The 23,530-nt window shown below is 43.0% G+C and overlaps 1 protein-coding gene across 1 annotated transcript in view; it reads right to left on the bottom strand.

Annotated features, from left to right (window-relative positions):
• LOC145349481 (cilium assembly protein DZIP1-like) overlaps positions 1-23,530 on the bottom strand; it is a 390,694-nt gene that overhangs the window by 20,259 nt on the left and 346,905 nt on the right. Inside the window, exon 14 of the mRNA XM_080198019.1 lies at positions 5,310-5,436. Coding sequence (XP_080054145.1) covers positions 5,310-5,436 — 127 coding nt within the window. The remainder of the gene's footprint in view (positions 1-5,309; positions 5,437-23,530) is intronic.

Consider the following 23,530-nt stretch of genomic DNA (forward strand, 5'->3'; position numbering starts at 1 on the left):
AGCCTGTTTCCTCGGATGGAGAAATCTAGCACGAGGGGGCATGGCTTTAAATTAAGGGGGGGTAGTTATAGGACGGATGTCAGGGGCAGGTTCTTTACCCAGAGGGTGGTGAGGGACTGGAATGCCCTGCCTGCTGCAGTTGTAAATGCGCCTAGTTTGGGGGCGTTTAAGAGATTGGTGGATAGGTTTATGGACGAAAAAGGAGTGGTTTAGATTAGTGGGTCAATGTTTTTTTTTAAAAATAAGACTGGTCGGCGCAACATTGTGGGCCGAAGGGCCTGTTCCGCGCTGTAATGTTCTATGTTCTATGTTCTAGGAAATGGTCACTATGAGAGGATACAGGTTTAAGGTGCTGGGGAGTAGGTACAGGGGGGATTTAGAGTTTAGAATTTAGGAATTTAGATTTAGATTTAGAGTTTAGGATTTAGAGTACAGGGGGGATAGAGTTTAGAAGAATGAGGGGAGATCTCATTGAGACATATAAGATGATGAATGGGATGGATAGGATAGAGGTGGAGAGGCTCTTCCCGCTTAGAAAGGACAGTAGGACTAGAGGGCACAGCCTCAAGATAAAGGGGGGGCGGTTTAGAACGGAGTTGAGGAGGAACTTCTTCACTCAAAGGGTGGTGAATCTCTGGAATTCTCTGCCCGTTGAAGTGGTGGAGGCTGCCTCGCTAAATATATTTAAGACGCGGGTTGATAGGTTTTTGATAGGCAAGGGGATTAAGGGTTATGGGGAGAGGGCGGGAATGTGGAACTGAGCCACGACAGATCGGCCATGATCTTATTGAATGGCGGGGCAGGCTCGAGGGGCTAGATGGCCTACTCCTGCTCCTATTTCTTATGGATGTCAGGGGTAAGTTTTTCACTCAGAGGGTGGTAAGTGAGTGGAATCGGCTGCCGTTGGTGGTGGTGGAGGCAAACTCATTGGGGTCTTTTAAGAGACTTCTGGATGAGTACATGGGATTTAATGGGATTGAGGGTTATAGGTAGGCCTGGTAGGTAGGGATATGATTGGCGCAACTTGTGGCCCAAAGGATGTGTTTGTGCTGTAGTTTTCTATGTTCTACGTTCTAAAACTGAGGGTTGAGAAATACCACCCACTTAAAAAGGGATCATTACAATCAAAACTCCTTTCTGTTTATTGTTGAGTGATGAGATGAGAAATCAGGGCTGTTTTAAATCAATCTCCCTCCTATCTGTAATAATTCCTCTTAATTGCCATCCTTTTCCCAGTTTTTCCTGTAAACTTTATGTCCAGGAATATTTAATATTCAATACTGCATTTTTTCAGCCAGATTTCTATTATCAGGCAACATCATATTTCCAATGGGGCTATTTGCATATGCAACTCAAAAACGTATTTATCAAGCTTTGTGTGTTTACATATATGTAGTACTGTGAATCTAAATTAGACCTTCTTGGATCTGATATCACTGCAATGGAATTTTAGGATACTGATAGATGTTGAGCTAAAGAACATGCAGACTAGATTGGAAAGATGTGTTGAAGGATGGGTCTTAGATACGCACGATGCAATTTTGCTCGCTTGCTGCTACTGAAATACTGGCGGGAGGTGGTCTGAAATGGAAATTACAACTGGCATCCAGCCAGTTGCGACTTTCCCGGGCCATAATCAGGTTCATGTTAGGAAACGGTGAGAGGCTGATTACAATATTGTGATGAATATTTGCATCGATTTAGTGAATCGGGATTCAATCATCTGAGCTCGCTCTATAGCTATAAGCGGGGGAGGCGGGGGTGGCAGCAGGGCTGGCCATGGGAGGTGTCAGGGCCGATGACGGGGGAGCTGTCGGGCCAGTGATCGGACTGCGGGGGGGGGGTAGTGGTTGGGACCAGCGGTTGGGGGAGGTGGAAGGGGCTAGAGGTCGGGGTTTGGGGGGAATTTGGGGAAGCTATTAGGAGGCCGGCGATCAGAAGGCGGGCAATGAAGTGGCCAGTGTACATGCACTGATCTCCCTTAGCACTGTGCAGTAAACCTCTCAGGTAGGGTTAAGATCCGCACCCTCCCCCCCCCCCGGCGTCAGTACTCTAGTGAACTCTGTCTTGCGCAGAGTGCGAGAAATTCAATCAATTAAATTCGCCCAAAAAGCGGGTGGAAAATCTCCCAAAATCCCGCCTGTTGGACACTTAATTTGTTTTTGGGAAAACCGCCCCCTAGTGACATATTACCAGCAATACATGAAATGGTGTCCAGAAGAGTGAGAAAATCTTTTAATCTTTTTGATATATGAGAGTACTTGAATAACAATGATTCTAATATTTGTTTACCTTTCAGTGTGTTAGGATGTTAAATTATATGTGGAACCAATTGAAGAAAAAATGTATGACAGAACAGATTCTGATAAGTACTTGAGGCTGATGAAATTATTTTTAATGATGCCCATTTGGATAATTAAGGGTTGAGGGTTGTACTGTAAAGAAACAGTTAAGTTCCATACCTTAACCTCAGCTTTAAATAAGTTTCTGTTAGAAAACTGAAAGTTATTTTTCTCCAAGACCATGATGAGAGTATGGCGAGTATTTTCCACATTTTCTGTAGTTAATATAGTGAAGGCTTTGAAACATTTGGGTTCTCAAGCAGTCCAAATAAGAACATAAGAAGTAGGAGCAGGAGTAGGCCATCTAGCCCTTTGAGCCTGCCCCGCCATTCAATAAGATCATGGCTGATCTGAAGTGGATCAGTTCCACTTTCCCGCTTTCTCCCCATAACCCTTAATTCCCTTGCCTACCAAAAACCTATCTACCCGTGTCTTAAATATATTTAGCGAGGTAACCTCCACCACTTCAACGGGCAGAGAATTCCAGAGATTCACCACCCTTTGAGTGAAGAAGTTCCTCCTCAACTCCGTTCTAAACTGCCCCCCCCTTATCTTGAGGCTGTGCCCTCTAGATCTGCTATCCTTTCCGAGCGGGAAGAATCTCTACCTCTACCCTATCCATCCCCTTCATTATCTTATATGTCTCTATAAGATCCCCCCTCATCCTTCTAAACTCCAACGAGTACAGACCCAGTCTATTCAGCCTTTCTTCATAGTCCAACCCCCTCATCTCTGGTATCAGCCTAGTGAACCTCCTCTGCACTCCCTCCAAGGCCAAAATATCCTTGCGCAAGTGCGGAGACCAAAACTGCACACAGTACTCCAGCTGCGGCCTCACCAGTGCCCTGTACATTCGCAGCAAGACCTCCCTGCTTTTATATTCTATCCCCCTTGCTATAAAGGCCAGCATGCCATTCGCCTTCTTGATCACCTGCTGCACCTGCAGACTGGGTTTTTGCGACTCATGCACAAGGACCCCCAGGTCCCTCTGCACCGTAGCAGGCTGCGGCTTTTCGCCCTTTAAATAGTAATCCCTCCTACTATTATTCCTGCCAAAGTGGATAACCTCACACTTGCTAACATTGTACTCCATCTGCCAGGTCCTCGCCCACCTGCTCAGCCTATCTAGATCCCTCTGCAGACTTGCCACACCCTCCGTGCAATTTGCTTTTCCGCTTATCTTTGTGTCATCAGCAAATTTCGACACCCTACACTCAGCCCCCTCTTCCAGATCATCTATATAAATGGTAAATAGTTGAGGCCCCAGCACCGATCCCTGCAGCACTCCACTAGTCACCAACTGCCAATCAGAATTGATACCAACTCTCTGCCTCCTATTAGACAACCAATCCTCTATCCACACTAACATCTTACCCCCAACTCCATGCCCCCTAACCTTCTGAAGCAACCTTTTGTGCGGCACCTTATCAAACACCTTCTGAAAATCGAGAAAATGAAAGAAAGAGAAATGATAGAACAGATAGAGGACATTAGCTATGAGGAGAGGCTGGAGAAACTTGGTTTGTCCTCACTGGAACACCGAAGGTTGAGGGGGGACCTGATAGAAGTCTTCAAGATTATGAGGGGCATGGACAAAATGGATAGTCAGAAGCTGTGTGCAGTTTTGGTCTCCGCACTTGCACAAGGATATTTTGGCCTTGGAGGGAGTGCAGAGGAGGTTCACTAGGCTGATACCGGAGATGAGGGGGTTGGACTATGAAGAAAGGCTGAATAGACTGGGTCTGTACTCGTTGGAGTTTAGAAGGATGAGGGGGGATCTTATAGAGACATATAAGATAATGAAGGGGATGGATAGGGTAGAGGTAGAGAGATTCTTCCCGCTCGGAAAGGATAGCAGATCTAGAGGGCACAGCCTCAAGATAAGGGGGGGGCAGTTTAGAACGGAGTTGAGGAGGAACTTCTTCACTCGAAGGGTGGTGAATCTGTGGAATTCTCTGCCCATTGATGTGGTGGAGGCTACCTCGCTAAATATATTTAAGACACGGGTAGATAGGTTTTTGGTAGGCAAGGGAATTAAGGGTTATGGGGAGAAAGCGGGAAAGTGGAACTGAGCCACTTCAGATCAGCCACGATCTTATTGAATGGCGGGGCAGGCTCGAAGGGCTAGATGGCCTACTCCTGCTCCTATTTCTTATGTTCTTATGTTCTCAGGGTGGAAGAGTCAATTACTCGGCGGCATAGATTTAAGATTTAAAGAAGATGTACAAGGCAAGCATTTTACACGGAGGGCGGTGGGTGCCTGGAACTTGCTGCTAGGGGAGGTTGTGGAAGCAGATACGATAGTGACTTTTAAGGGACGCCTTGACAAATACATGAATAGAATAAGAATAGAGGGATACAGTCCCTAGAAGGGTAGGGATTTTAGTTCGGTCAGGCAGCATTTTCAGTACAGGCTTGGAGGGCTGAAGGGCCTGTTCCTGTGCTGTAATTTTCTTTGTTCTTTGGCCTTTGACAAGGTCCTTCATAGCAGACTGATAAAATGTGTAATATATAAATTCTCAGGTAAGGGGAGAAGTTGTGGGGTGACACTGGCTGAATTGTTCCTTTGGCGATTTAGCAGGTGTCATGATCTGAATTACCTCCTCCTATGCTGCAACCATTCTGCAATTTTGTGAGTTAACATCATTCAGAGTAGCATGACTACCTGATGGGATAGGCGCATTTCAAGCATCATCCAGCCAGAATTGCCAGTCCACATAATGAGCAGCATTTTGCAGCTTTGCAAAGACGGGGCAGGGCCGATAAATACACAGTTATTCAAAACTCAGTTGACTTTAATGAGAATAGAACATCCCTCAAAGGGACGGGCTGTAAAATTCCATCCATGTTCGTAACTAATTTTCTTCCCTTGCAATGGAAGTAATTCCTAATTCTTTGTGTAAGTTGATTGAAACTTATGTTTTGATACTGTAATAACATTTCATATAAAAGAACTTCAAAGAATACCTCAATGTTGTTGATGATAGCTTTGGAGAGGGGGCCTTATTTATTTTACAGATCTTGGAACAGGAAGGCTGTGAAATTTTACTCAAGTTCTTGATTGATTTTTCACTTGCAATTCTTATGAATTTATCTGTGAATATAGCAACATAAAAATACACTAGTCTGAATGAGGCAATGTTACTCAAGTCCCTGGAGTGAACCCACCACCTCCAGCTTAGAGGTGAGAGTTATAACACTGATCCACAATTGATATACATATGGTACATTTTGCAAATGGGATCCTGACTTACCTGTAATTCCAAGGAAGACAGAACAAAGAAAAGTACAGCAGAGGAACAGGTCCTTTGGCCTTCCAAGCCTGTGCCAATCATGATGCGTACCTAAACTAAAACTGTATGCACTTACAGAGTCCGAATCCTTCCATTCCCATCCTATTCGTGTATTCGTCTTAAATGCTGCTGTAGTCCCGTCATCTCTGTGGGCAGCGGTTTCCAGACATGAGTTATCAGGAGAGGCTGGGATTTTTTTCTCTGAAGCATAGGAGGCTGAGGGGTGACCTTATAGAGGTCTATAAAATAATGAGGGGCATAGACAAGGTAGATAGTCAATATCTTTTCCCAAAGGTATAAGGGTCTAAAACTAGGTATAAGGTGAGAGGGGAGAGAAACAAACGTGTCCAGAGGGGCAGTTTTTTCACACAGAGGGTGGTGAGTATCTGGAACAAGCTGACAAAGGTAGTAGTAGAGGAGGGTACAACTTTATCTTTTAAAAAGCATTTAGATTGTTACATAGGTATGATGGGTATAGAGGGATATGGGCCAAATGCGGGCAATCGGGATTAGCTTAGGGGTTTTTAAAAAAGAGCAGCATGGACAAGTTGGGCGGAAGGGCCTGTTTCCATGCTGTAAACTTTTATGACTCTATAACATTCACCACCCTCTGTGTAAAAAACTTGCCTTGCATACCTCCTCTAAACTTTTCCCCATGCACATTAAACCTATGTACCTTAGTATTTGACTTTTCTATCCTAGGAAAGAGCATCTGACTATCTACTCTGTCTATGCCATTCATAATATTGTAAACCTCTATCAGGTCACACTTCAACTTCCGCTGTTCCAGCAAGAACAAACCAAATGAAGGGGTAATTTTTACTTGGATCACTGGTGATCTGGGATTGTCCCAGTTAGATTGAGAGTATTGTAAATTACAGATAGTAATTTTTATTATTGCAGTATTTGCAGTTACAAATGTGAAAATACGTAAAGTTAGCTCCTAGTGAACTAAGTTTGGTTATGTGTTTAAAAATAATTCCAGTTCAATATATGTTGGCCAAGGTAAAGTCATATGTATATCTAACCTCTTATTGAATGATCTCCTGAAATTTTCCAACAAGTAATATGATATTGGAAAATACATGGCAATAGCAAGGAGTAAAAGAGTAAAATCACTCAAATTCAAGTAAAGACTCAGGAGAAAGTGGTTTGAGCTTACTTTGAAAATCTTTCAAATTAGTTTGATTCAAAATAATTGGAAGTATGATTGTTTTTTTGTATAGTTAGTGTAATTATTTCAGTGGTAATTGCAAATGTACAGTAATTATAATTGCTGGAAGACAGAATAATGTATGTTACAGGAGGCCAATCTGTCCATGAAGTCTATGCCAGTGCTCTGTGTAGCAATGTCCCGCTCTATCCTTGCAGTCCTGAGGTTGATTTCTTTTGAGTGCCCATCCAATTTCCTTTTGAAAATATTCATTGCTTCAGATTCTGCCAAACTCAAGAATAGTGAGATTCAGATTGTTACTACTTGCTGGAATTTTTGAAAATGTGATCAAGTGTGTGGATGAGGGAAGAACAATTGGTGTAGTTTATATAGATTTTAGCAAAGCCTTTGACAAGGTCTCACTGGGGAGACTGGTGGAGAAGGTTAAAGCACATGGAATTTAGGGACACATGGACAGATGGATCCAGGACTGGCTTAGTAATAGGACACAACAAAGTGGTAGAAGACTATTTGAGTGACTGGAGGCTGGTGTTCAGCCATCTGTGCTCCTATACTCGCATCCTCTTACTATGAAAGGCCAATGTGCCAACATACCACTTGTCTTTTTTACTGCCTGCTGCAACTACATGCTTACTTTCAGTGACTGGTATGCAAGGACACCCAAGTCTCATTGCACATATCCCTCTCCTAATTTATGATCCTTCAGATAGTCATCTGCCTTCCCGTTACCAAAGTGTAACGTCACATTTATCCAAATTATACTACAACCACCAATTATTTCCCCGCTCACTCAACTTGTCCAAGTCACATTGAAGGATTTCTGCATCCTTATAAAATCATAGAATCTCTACATTGCAGAAGGAAATCATTCAGCCCATCAAGTCTGCACTGATCTGTCTGGGGACAGGAATTTAGGCAAACTAAATGAAGGGCACCTGGGAGCTACCAATGGGTTTTTCTAATGGATCTTTTGAAGCAGTTGGTGGAATTTCTTTTCCCTAAAAGTTGTTTATTTTCTTGTCAGGTCTTCTGAACGCATTTTGTTTCAAGTTGACAGTCTCAAATGTTTTTCACTTTAAGAGGGTGGATGACATCTTAGTTTGAGGTTGGGTAGATAGCGAGCCTGCACACAATCCTTTCTTTAAAAAAAATTGCCTTGACCACATCCATTCGTAACGACTTGAAACCCAACAACACTGGAAAGATACAGCAGGTGTGTAGTGTGTGAAATATGGTAATATAACATTTCAAACATTTGGAGAAGAATCTATACCCACAGCACTGACCTTTTTCTCTCCTGTGAATGCTGACATGCCTACAGCATTGTCATTACAGATGTTCAGTATTTAGGAGTTTTCTTTCTTTTTAATCCCATTGGTTATGTAATGCAGCGGCCAGTAAAATCCACAGAACCAAAGATGAAGTTCCAAGTAACTTTTTTAAAAATTAATGTCTTCAGAATGGGGGTGGGCATGGTAGCAAGTGGTTAGCATTGCTGCTTCACAGCTCCAGGGACCTGGGTTCGATTCCCAGGTTGGGTCACTGTCTGTGTGGAGTTTGTACATTCTCCTTGTGTCTGCATGGGTTTCCTCTGGGTGCTCCGGTTTCCTCTCATTGTCCACAGATGAACGGGTTAGGTTGATTGGCCATATTAAATTGCCCCTTAGTGTCCTGAGATGCTTAGGTTAGAGGGATTAGTGGGTAAAATATGTATGGATATGGGTGTAGGGCCTGGGTGGGATTGTGGTCAGTGCAGACTCGATGGGCTGAAGGGCCGCTTTCTGTACTGTAGGGCTCTATGACTCTATGATCCTCTGACAGAGCATTCCACCAGGTCCTATTCCCATAATACCACATATTTACCCTGCTAATCCCCCTCCTCAGAGCTTAACCTCCCACCCAACTTTGTGTCATCTGCTAAATTTGAGATATTACATTCACTTCCCTCATCCAAATCATTAATATATATAGTGAATACTGGGGTCCCAGCACTGATCCCTGTGGTATCCCACTAGTCACTGCCTGCCATTTGAAACATAGAAACATAGAACATTACAGCACAGGTACAGGCCCTTCGGCCCTCAATGTTGTGCCGAGCTATGTCCGAACCCAAGATTAAGCTATCCTACTCCCTATCATTCTGGTGTGCTCCATGTGCCTATCCAATAACACTTGAAAGTTCCTAAAGTGTCCAACTCCATTATCACAGCAGACAGTGTATTCCATATCCCAACCACTCTCTGAGTGAAGAATCTACTTCGGACATCCCTCCTATATCTCCCACCAAGAATCTTATAGTTATGCCCTCTAGTAACAGCTACATCCACCCGAGGAAATAGTCTCTGAAAATCTACTCTATCTATCCCCCTCATCATCTTATAAACCTCTATTAAGTCCCCTCTCATCTCCTCTGCTCTAAAGAGAAAAGCCCCACCTCCCTCAACCTTTCCCCATAAGACCTACCCTCCAAACCAGGCAGCATCCTGGTAAATCTCCTCTGCACTCTCTCCAATGCTTCCACATCCTTTTGATAGGTGACCAGAACTGAACACAATATTCCAAATGTGGTCTCACCAACTTCCGGTATAATTGCAGAATAACCCCATGGCTCTTCAACTCAAACCCCCTGTTAATAAACGCTAGCACACTATAAACCTTCTTCACGGCTCTATCCACTTGAGTGGCAAACTTCAGAGATCTGTGGATATAAACCCAAGATCTCTCTGATCCTCCACATTCCTCAGAGTCCTGTGATGTACCACAGGGAACAGCGCTGGGTCCTGTGCTATTTGTGATTTTTATCAGTGACTTGGAACCCTGCCATTGACCCTGTAATCCACATTCAAGTTTGTCATACCAAAATGAATCACCTCGTACTTATCAGGGTTAAACTCCATCTGCCTCTTTTCGGCTCAGCCCTGCATCCTATCAATGTCTCTTTGCAGCCTGCAAGAGCCCTCCACCTCATCCACTACTCCACCAATCTTGGTGTCATCAGCAAATTTACTAACCCATCCTTCAGCCCCCTCTTCCAAGTCATTGATAAAAATCACAAATAGCCGAGGACCCAGCATTGATCCCTGTGGTACACCACTGGTAACTGGCCTCCAGTCTGAAAATTTTCCTTCCATCACCAACCTCTGTCTTCTATGAGACAGCTGGTTACTTACTTGTTAAAAAGGCCTGTTTATTTCTACTCTGTTTCCAGTCAGCCAAGCATTCTTTCCGTCTCAACATACTACCCACAATGCTGTGCTTTAATTTTACATGCTAATCTCCTGTATGGGACTTTGTCGAAAGCCAAATAAACCATATCAACTGGCCCCTCCTCATCAACTCTACTAGTTACATCCATGAAGCATGATTTTTCTTTCATAAATTCACATTGATTCTGTCCAATCCTACCACTGTTTTTCAAGTGTTTTGCTATAAAATCTTTGAAAATGGATTCTAGAATTTATCCTACTACTGACATTGGGTTTACTGGTCTATAATTCCCTGTTTTTTCTCCACCTACCCTTTTAAATAGTGGGATTACATTAGCTACTCTCCAATCTGTAGGAACTGTTACAGAGTCTACAGAACCTTGGAAGATGACCTCCAGGACATCCGTTATTTGTCAGGCCACTTCCTTAACAAAGAACGAAGAAAATTACAGCATAGGAACAGGCCCTTCGGCCCTCCAAGCCTGCATTGATCACTATTTAAAAAGGGAGGTGGAGAGAAAACAGGGAATTATAGACCAGTAAACCTGATGTCAGTAGTGGGATAAATTCTAGAATCCATTTTCGAAAATTTATAGCAAAACACTTAAAAAACAATGGTAGGATTGGACAGAATCAATGTGAATTTATGAAAGGAAAATCATGCTTGACATATCTACTAGAATTGTTCGTGGATTTAATTAGTAGAGTGATGAGGAGGAGCGAGTTGATATGGTTTAGTTGGCTTTCAACAAAGTCCCATATAGGAGATTAGCATGTAAAATTAAAGCACAGCATTGTGGATAGCATATTGATATGGATAGAATGCTTGGCTGACAGGAAACAGAGTAGGAATAAACAGGCCTTTTTACAAATGGCAGGCAGTGACTAGTGGGGTACCACAAGGATCCATGCTGCAATCTCAGTATTCACTATATATATTAATGATTTGGATGAGGGAATTAAATGTAATATCTCAAATTTAGCCCAACTTAACTAAAACCCCCTGCGCTAGTGGGGACCATATCCCTCTACTCTCTTCCTATTCATGTACTTGTCAAGGCACCCATTAAAAGTCAACTCCGTATCCACTTCCACTACCTCCCCTGGCAACGAGTTCCAGGCACCCATACTCTGTGTAAAAAATCTGCCTCGTACATCTCCTTTAAACCTTGCTTGCCCCTTGCACCTTAAACCTATGCCTCCTAATAATTGACTCTTCCACTCTGGGAAAAAGCTTCTGACTATCCACTCTGTCCATATCTCTCATAATCTAGTAGACTTCTGTTTCCCTCAACCTCCGTCACTCCAGTGAGAACAAACCACGTTTCTCCAACCTCTTCTCATAGCTAATGCTCTTCGGTCCAGTAGCGCAGTGGTTAGCACTGCTGCTTCACAGCTCTAGGGTCCTGGGTTCGATTCCCGGCTCGGGTCACTGTCTGTGTGGAGTTTACACATTCTCCTCATGTCTGCGTGGGTTTCCTCCGGGTACTCTGGTTTCCTCCCACAGTCCAAAGATGTGCTGGTTAGGTTGATTGGCCATGCTAAGAAATTGCCCCTTAGTATCCAGGGATGCATAGGTTAGAGGGATTATTGGGCATAATATGTAGGGATATGGGGGTAGGGCCTGGGTGGGATTGTGTTCGGTGCAGACTCAATGGGCCGAAGGGCTTCTTTCTGCACTGTAGGGCTTTAGGATTCTATAATTCATACCAGGCAATATCCTGGTAAATCTTCTCTATACCCTCTCCTAAGTCTCCACATCCTCCTGGTAGTGTGGTGACCAAAATTGAACACAATATTCCAAGTTCAGCCTAACTAAGGTTCTATAAAGCGTCAAAATTACTTGCCAATATTTAAATTCAGTACCCCCACTGATGAAGGCAAGCATGCTGTATGCCTTCTTGACTAACTTCTCCACCTGTATTGCATTAACTCGTGTACCTGTACACACAGATCTCTTTGCCTATCAATACTCTTAAGGGTTCTGTCGTTTAATGTATATTTCCTATCTATATTAGACCTTCCAAAATGCATTACACCACATTTGTATAGATTAAACTCTATCTGCCATCTCTCTGCCCAAGTCTCCAATTGATCTATATCCTGCTGTATCTTCTGATGATCCTCATCGCGATCTGCAAATCCACCAACCTTTGTGTCATCCGCAAACTTACTAATCAATCCAGTTACATTTTCCTCCAAATCATATATATCTATTACAAACAACAAAGGTCCCAGCACTGATCTTTGAGGAACATCACTTGTCATAGCCCTCCATTCAGAAACACATCTTTGTGCTGCTACCATCTGTCTTCTTTGACCAAGCTAGTTTTCTATCCATCTTGCCAGCTCACCAATAAGTACTCTGGGATGTAAATTACCAGGTCCTGAGGATTAATTGGCTTTCAATCCCATCAGTTTGCCCAACACTATTTATCTACTAATACTGATCTCCTTCAGTTCCTCTTACAAATCCTGTGTTCACCAACATTTCTAGTATCTTATTTATATCCTCCATGTAAAGATGGAACCAAACTATGTATTTATTTAGTTGGTTAGCCTTTTCTTTGGTCCCCATTATAAATTCCCCTGTTTCTGACTGTAAAGGACCTGCATCAATCCTCATCAATCCTTTTCTCCTCACATACCTATATAAACATTGATAGTCAGTTTTTATGTTTTTATATTTTCCCCTTCTTAATCAGACCCTTGGTCCTCCTTTGCTCAATTCAAAACTGCTCCCATTTCTTTGGCCTCTTGTTTCCCTAGGCCAATTTGTATGCTTCCCCTTGGATCAAATACTATCTCTAATTTCCCTTATAAGCCATGGCTTGCCATATTTCCAGTTTTACTTCTGCACCAAACAGGAATAAACAATTGTTGCAGTTCATCCATGCACCCCTTCAATGTTTGCCATTGCCTATCCGCCGTCATCCCTTTAAAGAATGCTTCCCAATCTGTCATTCCTAATTCAAACTTTACATCATTGTAGTTTCCTTTATTAAGATTCAGGACCCTGGTCTCAAAATCAACTATGTCACTCGCCATCTTGATGAAAAATTCTATCATGCTATGGTCGCTCATCCCCAAGGGATCTCACACAACTAAATTGCCAATTTTTCTTTCTCATTGCACAATACCCAGTCTAGAATGGCCTGCTCTCTAGTTGGCTCCTCAATGACTTGGTCCAGAAACCCATCCTGTGCACACTTCAGGAATTTCTTCTCTACGGTCTTGTGACTAATTTGATTTGCCCGATCTATATGCAGATTAAAATCATCTATAATTATAGATGTTTCTTTATCACACACATCTCCTATTAAGTTTCCTATTTAATGTCATTCTCAACATCACCACGACAGTTTAGTGGTCTATATACAACCCTTCCTACTGTTTTTTGCCCCTTGGTATGTTAAATCTGAGACTACCGGGAAGATAGCTCCAAAAAAGTCACACAGAAAGACAAGACATAAGAACAGTAGGATTTATTGATGAACTGTAGTTCTTGCACTCCAACCCTCAGATGACTGCAGGGCAGTTTCCTGGGAAGGTCACCCCACTACCCGGATCACCAAACCCATCCTGTTAAAGGAGCTATGCCCTACATACATAACATGGTTTTTTTAGCTCTACCCGTATAGATTCATATTGTTGAAGCTAATATCCTCCTCCAGTATGTTGTTAATTTCCACTTTAACCAGCAATGCAAGTCCATTGCCTTTACTTTTTTGTCTAACTTTCTGAAATACTGAATACCCCTGGATGTTCAGTTCCCATCCTGCAGCCATGTCTCCATATTCCTGACTGTATAGAAACTAAAAGCTGGAGTTGAGCCTGCTTTGCCATTCATTTTTATCATGGCTGATCATTGAATTCAATATCCTGATCCCTCCTCCCACCCGCCTCCCCTCCCCACCAATATATCCTGGTCCTTTTAGCCCCTAGTTCTATATCTTAATTTCTTCTTGAAATTAGACAATGTTTTGGCCTCAACTACATTCTATAATCATAAATTCCACACATTCACTACTCTCTGGGTGAAGAAATTTCCTCTCACCTCACTTCTAAAATCCTCAAATTATGACCCCTAGTTCTGGACTTCCCCACCTATGGAAACATTCTTTCTGAGTCTACTCTGTCTAACCCTGTTGGAATTTTTTAAGTTTTCATGAGATCCCCTCTCACTTTTCTAAACCCCAGTGAAGATAATCCTATATAATTAGTCTCTACTCATATGACAGACCTGCCATCCCAAACATCAGCCCAGTAAACCTTTGCTGTACTCCTTCTATAGCAACGACATCCTTCCTCAGAAAAGGCCATCAAAACTACATTCTAGGTGTGGCCTCACCAACACCCTATACAATTGCAGCAAAACATCCCTATTCCTATATTCAGAACCTCTTGCTGTGAAGGTCAACCTACCATTTGCCTTCTTTACTCTCTGCTGTACCTGTGCACTTACTTTCAGCGACTGATGCACAAGGACACCAAGGTCTCAATGAGCATCTACCTCTCTCAATTTGCATCCATTCAAGTAATGATCTGTCTTTCTATGATTGCTGCCAAAGTGGATAACTTCACATTTATCCACATTATATTGCATCTGCCATGCATATGCTCACATATTTTGGCTTTGATCTTTATGTCATCATTGGCTATGGGTATAGTGCTGGAAGACTGGAGGAGAGCAAATGTTGTCCCCTTGTTCAAGAAGGGGAGTAGAAACCATCCTGGAAATTATAGACCGATGAGCCTTACTTCTGTTGTGGGCAAAGTTTTGGAAAGGATTATACGAGATAGGATTTATAATCATCTAGAGAGAAATAATTTGATTAGGGATAGTCAACACGGTTTTGTGAAGGATAGGTTGTGCCTCACAAACCTTATTGAGTTCTTTGAGAAGGTGATCAAAGAGGTGGATAAGGGTAAAGCAGTTGATGTGGTGTATGTGGATTTCAGCAAAGCGCTTGATAAGGTTCCCCATGGTAAGCTACTGCAGAAAATACGGATGCATGGGATTGAAGGTGATTTAACAGTTTGGATCAGGAATTGGCTAGCTGATAGAAGACAGAAGGTGGTGGTTGATGGGAAAGATTCAACCCGGAGTTCAGTTACAAGTGGTGTACCGCAGGGATCTGTTTTGGGGCCACTGCTGTTTGTCATTTTTATAAATGACCTAGATGAGGGTGTAGAAGGATGGGTTAGTAAATTTGTGGATGACACTAAAGTTGGAGGAGTTGCAGACAGTGAGGATGGATGTTGCAGTTTGCAGAGGGACATAGATAAGCTGCAGAGCTGGGCTGAGAGGTGGCAAATGGAGTTTAATGTGGAAAAGTGTGAGGTGATTCACTTTGGAAGAAGTAACAGGATTACAGAGTATTGGGATAATGGAAAGACTCTTGGTAGTGTCGACGAGCAAAGAGATCTCGGTGTACATGTGCATAGACCCCTGAAAGTTGGCACCCAGTTTGATAACGTTGTTAAGAAGGCGTACGGTGTGTTAGCTTTTATTGGTAGAGGGATTGAATTTCGGAGCTGTGAGATCATGTTACAGCTGTACAAAACTCTGGTGCGACCATACTTGGAGTATTGCGTACAGTTCTAGTCACTGCATTGTAAGAAAAATGTGGAAGCGTTAGAAAAGGTGCAGAGGAGATTTACCAGGATGTTGCCTGGTATGGTGGGAATGTCTTATAAGGAAAGACTGAGGGACTTGAGATTGTTTTTGTTAGAGAGAAGAAGGTTAAGAGGTGACTTAATTGAGGCATACAAGATGATCAGAGGATTAGATAGGGTGGACAGTGAGAGCCTTTTTCCTCGGATGGTGATGGCTAACACAAGGGGACATAGCTTTAAATTAAGGGGTGGTAAATATAGGACGGATGTCAGAGGTAGGTTCTTTACTCAGAGGGTAGTAAGGGCGTGGAATGCCCTGCCTGCAGCAGTAGTGGACTCATCAACTTTAAGGGCATTCAAATGGTCATTAGATAGGCATATGGATAATATTGGAATAGTTTAGGTTAGAGGGTCACTAGATTGGTTCCACTGGTCGGCGCAACATCAAGGGCCGAAGGGCCTGTACTGCGCTGTAATGTTCTATATTCGATGTTCTATTATCCAAATCACACTGAAGCATTGCTGCATCTGCCTCACAGCTCACCATCCCACCCAATTTTGTATCATCTGCAAATCTGGAGATAATATTTGTAAAGTTTAAAGTTTATTTATTAGTGTCACTACAATGAAATTACTGTGAAAATCCCCCAGTCGCCACGCTGTGGCATCTGTTCGGGTACACCGAGGGAGAATTTAGCATGGCCAATGAACCTAACTAGCATGTCTTTTCAGACTGTAGGAGGAAACCCAAACATTCAGAGGAAACCCACACAGACATGGGAGAATATGCAGACTCGGCACAGACAGTGACCATAGCCAGGAATTGAACCTGAGTTCCTGGCGCTGTGAGGCAGCATTGCTAACCACTGTGCCACCTTGCATTTACCACTATTTGCTTCCCTCTTCCAAATCATTAATATATAATGTGAACAGTTGGAGTCCCAGCACAGATCCCTGTGGATCCCCACTAATCACTGACTGCCAATCAGAAAAAGACCCATTTATGCCAACTCTTTGCTCCCTATCTGCTAACCAGCTTTCTATCCATCTCAAGACATCACCTGCAATCCCAGTGCTTTAACTTTACTTCATAGTCTGTTATGTGAGACCTTGTTGAAAGCCTTCTGAAGGTCTAAATAAACCACATCCATTGGTTCTCCTTGCTCAAGACAACATCCTCAAAGAATTGCAATAGATTTGTGAAGCATGATTTCCCTTTTGTAATTCCATGCCGACTTTGATTATACCACTGCTTTCCAAATACTGAGTTATGAAACCCTTGATAATGGACTCTAGAAACTTCCCCAGTACCAATCTTAGGCTCACTGGTCTATAGTTCCCTGCTTTCTCCCTGCTTCCCTTTTTGAATAGCTGGCTTACGTTAGCTACCTTCCAATCTGTAGGAACCATTTCAGAGTCCAAAGAATTTTAGAAAATAAACACTATTTCCAGGGCCATTTCCATAAGCACTCTGGGATGAAAATTAGCAGGACCTGGAGATTTATCCACCTTCCATCAATTTGCCCAAAATAATTTCTCTACTAATGCTGATTTCCTTCAGCTCCTCACTAAAACTCCTAGTGTATTATTCATGTCTTCCTTTGTGAAGACTAAAGCAAAGAGCAAATTTAATTCCTGGCCATTTCTTTACTGCCCGTTATGAATTCTGTTTCTGATTGTAAGGAGGCAACATTTGTTTTTGTCGATCTTTTTCTGTTTACATACCTGTAGAAGTTTTTACAGTTTTTACATTCTCCGCTAGCTTAAGAACAAGGAAGGACAAAGAAAATTACAGCACAAGAACAGGCTCTTCAGCGCTTCAAACCTGCACCAACCATGCTGCCCAACTGAACTAAAACCCCCTACCCTTCCGGGAACCATATCCCTCTATTCCCATCGTATTCATGTATTTGTCAAGATGCCTTTCAAAAGTCACTATCGTATCTGCTTTCACTACCATCCCCAGCAGCGAATTCCAGCCACCCACTAAGCTCTGTGTAGAAAAAACTTGTTTCGTACATCTTCTTTAAACCTTGCCCCTCTCACCTTAAACCTATGACCCCTAGTAATTGACTCTTCCACCCTGGGAAAAAGCTTCTGACAATCCATACACCTCACAATCTTGTAGATTTCTATCAGAACGCCTCTCAACCTCCATCGTTCCAATGAAAACAAACCAAGTTTCTCCAACCTCTCCTCATAGCTAATGCCCTCCACACCAGGCAACATCCTGGTAAATCTTTTCTGTACCCTCTCCAAAGCCTCCATATCCGTCTGGTAGTGTGGCAACCAGAATTGAATACTCTATTCCAAGTGCGGCTTAATTAAGATTATTTTAAGCTGCAACATGACTTGCCAATTTTTAAACTCAGTGCCCCGGCCAATGAAGGCAAACTTGCCTTCTTGACCACCTCCTCCGCCTGTGTTGCCACTTTCAGTGACCTGTCTACCTGTACACCAAGATCCCTCTGCCTATCAATAATCTTAACTGTTCTGCCATTTACTGTATATTTCCCATCTTTAATAGACCTTCCAAAATACATTACCTCACATTTGTCCAGATTAAACTCCATCTGTCATCTCTCTGCCGAAATCTCCAACCGATCTATATCCTCTGACGGTCTTCATCGTTAGCCATAATTCCATCAACTTTTGCGTCATCCGCAAACTTATTCATCAAACCAGTTACGTTTTCCTCCAAATCATTTATATATATTACAAACAGCAAAGGTACCAGCACTGATCCCTGAGGAATACCACTTGTCACAGCCTTCCATTCAGAAACGCACCCTTCCATTGCTACCCTCTGTCTTCTTTGACCGAGCCAGTTCTGTATCCATCTTGCCAGCTCAAATCTGGTTCCGTGTGACTCCACTTTCTGTACCAGTTTGCCATGAGGGACCTTCTCAAAAGCCTTACTGACGTCCATGTAGACAACTTACACTGCCCTACCCCCATCAATCATCTTCGTCATTTCCTCAAAAAACTCGATCAAGTTAGTGAGACACGACCTCCCGTTCAGAAAATCATGTTAATACATCACTCATTTCCAAGTGGGAGTAAATCCTGTCTCAAAGAATCCTCTCCAATAATTTCCTTACCACTGAGATAAGGCTCACAAGTCTGTAATTACCTGTATCATCCTTGCTATCTTTCTTAAACAAAGGAACAACACTAGCTATTCTCCAGTCTTCTAGGACCTCCCCTGTAGTCATGATATGGAGATGCCAGCGTTGGACTGGGATAAACACAGTAAGTAGTCTCACAGCACCAGATTAAAGTCCAACGGGTTTATTTGGTAGCAAAGTCCACTAGCTTTCAGAGCGCTGCTCCTTCGTCAGATAAGTGGGGGTTCTGTTCACAAACAGGGCATATAAAGACACAAATTCAATGTACAAAATAATGGTTGAAATGCGAGTCTTTACAGGTAATCCAGTCTTAAAGGTACAGACAATGTGAGGGGAGAGAGCATTAAGCACAGACTAAAGAGATGTGTATTGTCTCCAGACAGGACAGTCAGTGAGATTTTGCAAGCCCAGGCAAGTCGTCGGGGTTACAGATAATGTTACATGAATCCAAGGACCCAGTTGAGGCCATCTTCATGTATGCAGAACTGGGCTATCAGTCTCTGCTCAGCGATTCTGCATTGTCATGTGTCGTGAAGTCTGCCTTGGAGAATGCCTACACAAAGATCGGAGGCCGAATGCCCGTGATCATGGCAAGAGTGCTGTCTTCCTGTTGGGGAATACTTCAGCAGTCACGGGCATTCAGCCTCTGATCTTTGGGTAAGCGTTCTCCAAGGCGGCCTTCACAACACACGACAATGCAGAGTTATTGAGCGGAGACTGATAGCCAAGTTCTTCACACGTGAGGATGGCCTCAACCAGGATCTTGGGTTCAATTCACATTATCTGTAACTCCCACAACTTGCCTGGGCTTGCAAAATCTCACTAACTGCCCTGTCTGGAGACAACACACATCTCTTTAACCTGTGCTTAACGCTCTCTCCACTCACATTGTCTGTACCTTTAAGACTTGATTACCTGTAAAGACTCGCATTCCAACCATTATTTTGTAAATTGAGTTTGTTTCTCTATATGCCCTGTTTGTGAACACAACTCCCACTTACCTGACAAAGGAGCAGCGCTCCGAAAGCTAGTGGATTTTGCTAGCGAATAAACCTGTCGGACTTTAACCTGGTGTTGTGAGACTTCTTACTGTGACCTCCCCTGTAGCCAGTGAGGATACAAAGATTTCTTTCAAGACCCATCAATTTCCTCCCTTACCTCTGTCACTAGTCTGGGGTATATTCCATCAGGCCCTGGGGACTTGTCGACCTTAACGTTTCTTAAAAACCCAATACCTCCTTTTTGATCTCAACATGACCCAAGCTATCTACATTCCGTTCTCCAGACTCATCATCCACCACGTCCTTTGGTGAATACTATCACAAAGTACTCATTTGATACCTCGCCCATTTTTGCTGGCTCTACAAATAGATTCCCTCCCCTGAGCTTGAGTGGGCCAACGCTCTCCTTGGCTACCCTATTGCTCTGTCGTAGAATCATAAACCCTACAGTGCAGAAAGAGGCCCTTCGGCCCATCGAGTCTGCACCGAACACAATCCCACCCAGGCTCTACCCCCATATCCCTACATATTATACCCACTAATCCCTCTAACCTACACATTCCTGGACACTAAGGGGCAATTTCTTAGCGTGGCCAAACAACCTAACCCGCACATCTTTGGACTGTGGGAGGAAACTGGAGTACCCGGAGGAAACCCACGTAGACATGAGGAGAATGTGCAAGCTCCACACAAACAGTGACCTGAGCCGGGGATCGAACCCAGAACCCTGGAGCTGTGAAAGCAGCAGTGCTAACCACTGTGCTACTGTGCCGCCCATACCATGCCGCCCTTTATATATGTATAAAAAGCTTGGGATTTTCCTTAATCCTCCTGATTTTTTGTGAACCTTTTAGCTCTCCTTGCTTCTTGCAGGTTTCCAAGAAAGTTTCTTACTTTCATACTGAGGTTTCCATTCTTAATCAATCCATTGGTCCTCCTTTGTTGAATTTTAAACTGTTTCCAATCCTCAGGCCTATTACTTTTTCTTGCAAATTTGTATGCCATGGTTTGGCCACAATTCCCTTATCATTCTTGCACCAAACTGGAGTAAACGACTTTATATTTATATCTATTTGCATAATTAATTCATCCACTTCATTGTGAATGCTCCACTTATGAAGACATAAAGCCTTCAGGCTTGCCTTTTTAACATTACTCTCCCCATCCCACTGAAGCTCTGTTTGAATCTGGCTCTTTATTTCTTATTCCCCTTCCTGCCTTTAGTTTTTGTCCTTGATTCGCCGCCTTCTAACTCTTTGATAGGTTCTCATCCTCCTGCCATTTTAGTTTAAACCCTCCCCAACCATTCAAACAAATACTCTAGCATGTATTCTCCCTAAGACATCAGTCCTGGTCCTGCCCAGATGTAACCCATCCAGTTTGTACTGGCCCACCTCCCCCAGAACTGGTCCCAATGCACAATAAATCTGAAACCCTCCCTCTCAAACCATCACCTCAGCCACATATTCATCTGATCTATCCTGTTATTTCTAGTCTTACTAACACTTGGCACTGGTAGCAATCCTGAGATCATTACCTTTGAGTTCTGACTTCTCACCTTTTTTCCTAATTCCCTATATTCTGCCTTTAGGACATTATTCCCTTTTTTATCTATGTCATTCAATTCCTGTACTGGCTGAGGTTATTCATGAAGGCCCGCCTTCTCAACCTTGCCCCTCATCCGAGGTGTGGTGGTCCTTAGGTTAAATCAATCAGCTAGTCTGCTGTGCCCCTTCAAAGGGAAAGAAATCTGTGGCCTTCTGGGATTAGGGCAACTTTATCCTGGTTAGATCCTTTTTTCTCCCTTTGAAATTAGCCCTTTCCAAATTAGGCAATCTACTTTAGATTGTTCCTTGCTCACCTTCTTTTCAAATCTGAACATTATGATATATGATTACTCTTACCCAAGTGTTTCCCCACAAACACTGGCCAACCTCATTCCCCAGCACCAGATCCAGCAATAGTTTCTTTCCAGTTTGTCAAAAAATATATTGACCAAGCAAATTCAGCCCACTTGACTCCCCTTCATGCTGACATGATACCAATTGGTATTTGGGTAATTCAAGTCCCCTAATATTACCACCTTTTCCATTTCTCTGTGACTTCCCAACAGACTTGCTCCACTATATCTCTCTCACTATTTGGATGCTTATAGAATACCCCTGGCAGTACGACCATACCCTTTTCAGTTTTCAGTGCAGTTACTCCAATCAAGGACATTCCTTCTTTCTAACACTGTGATGTCTTGTTTAATCAATACTTCCAACCCCACCTCCCTTTTCCACTTCCCTACCTTTTCTGAATAACTAATATACTTGAATACCAAGCATTTATTCATCACAATTTTTAAATGATATTGCCGTTATTTCCACTACATCATATTCCCACACAGTTATTTGTGCTTGTAGCTAACCAAGCTTGTTCACCAGACATTGTATATTTATATTTATGAATTGTAATTCTGTCTTTGTATTTCTCACAGTACTACTTAGTCACCTTCTATCAAATATAGAATGGGAAGCTGGGAAGATTTCCAGTAAGAAGTCTCACAACACCAGATTAAAGCCCAACAGGTTTATTTGGTAGTAAATGCCACTAGCTTTCGGAACACTGTTCCTTTGTCAGGTGAGTGGTCTACCAAACAGACCTGTTGGACTTTAACCTGGTATTGTGAGACTTCTTACTTTGTTTACCCCAGTCCAACGCCAGCATCTCCACAAGATTTCCAGTACCAGGGATCAGCTTGTGAGCAGGAAGTGTCTCCAGCTGCAGCTCCTGGAAGGCTGGGTTTCAGAGCTAGCACTGGAAACATTGTGTAGCATCTGCAAGGCTGAGCGTATCATGGATAGTACATACAGAGAGGTCATCGTGCCACAGGCTGAGACTCTACAGGCAGAAAGGAAATGGATGACCACCAGACAGAGTGAGAGGACTAGACAGACAGTGCAGGAACCCTTGTGGCCATTCCCTTGCAAAACAAATATACCACTTTGCAGACTGGTGGGGGGAATGGCCTCTGAGGGGAAACCAGCAATAGGCAAAACCATTGCACCATAGTTGGCACTGCTGCACAGTAGAGAAATTATGGGAGTGTAATAGCTATAGGGGATTCAACTGTAAGGACAATAGATTGGTGTTTCTGTGGCCACAAATGAGACTCCAGGATGGTATGTTGCCATCCTAATGCTAGGGTCAAGGATATTTAAGAGTGGCCACAGGACATTTTGGAGGGAGAGATGAACATTGGTATCATGACATAGGTTAAAAAAAGTAACAAGGCCCTAAACACCGAATATAGAAAATTGGGATGTAAGTTGAAAAGTAGTGGCTCAAAGGGAGTGATTTCAGGATTATTACCTGTGCCATATGCTATCCAGAGTAGAAACAACAGGATATATTAAATGAATATGCGGCTGATGGTGCAAGGGAGAGGGTTTCAGATTCCTGGGATATTGGGACTGGGGAGATGGGACCAGCACAACCGGACAGGTTACATCCGGACAGGACCAGGACTTATGTTCCTGAACTAAAATGGCAGGGTGGTGGGAACCTAAGCAGGAAAACAAGGGAATGAGAAACAAGGACGGTAATAAAAGAAAGAACAGTAAAATGTAAAAACAGTAGACAGGTAACCATAGAATCCCTACAGTACAGAAGGAGGCTATTTGGCTCATTGAGTCTGCACTAACCACAGTCCCAACCAGGTCCTATTCCTGTAACCCCACACATTTACCTTCCTAACCCCCTTGACACTAGGGACAATTTAG

The sequence above is a fragment of the Carcharhinus amblyrhynchos genome, chromosome 10 (genome assembly GCF_965287045.1).
Source record: "Carcharhinus amblyrhynchos chromosome 10, sCarAmb.v2.hapA, whole genome shotgun sequence".
Lineage (NCBI taxonomy): Eukaryota > Metazoa > Chordata > Chondrichthyes > Carcharhiniformes > Carcharhinidae > Carcharhinus > Carcharhinus amblyrhynchos.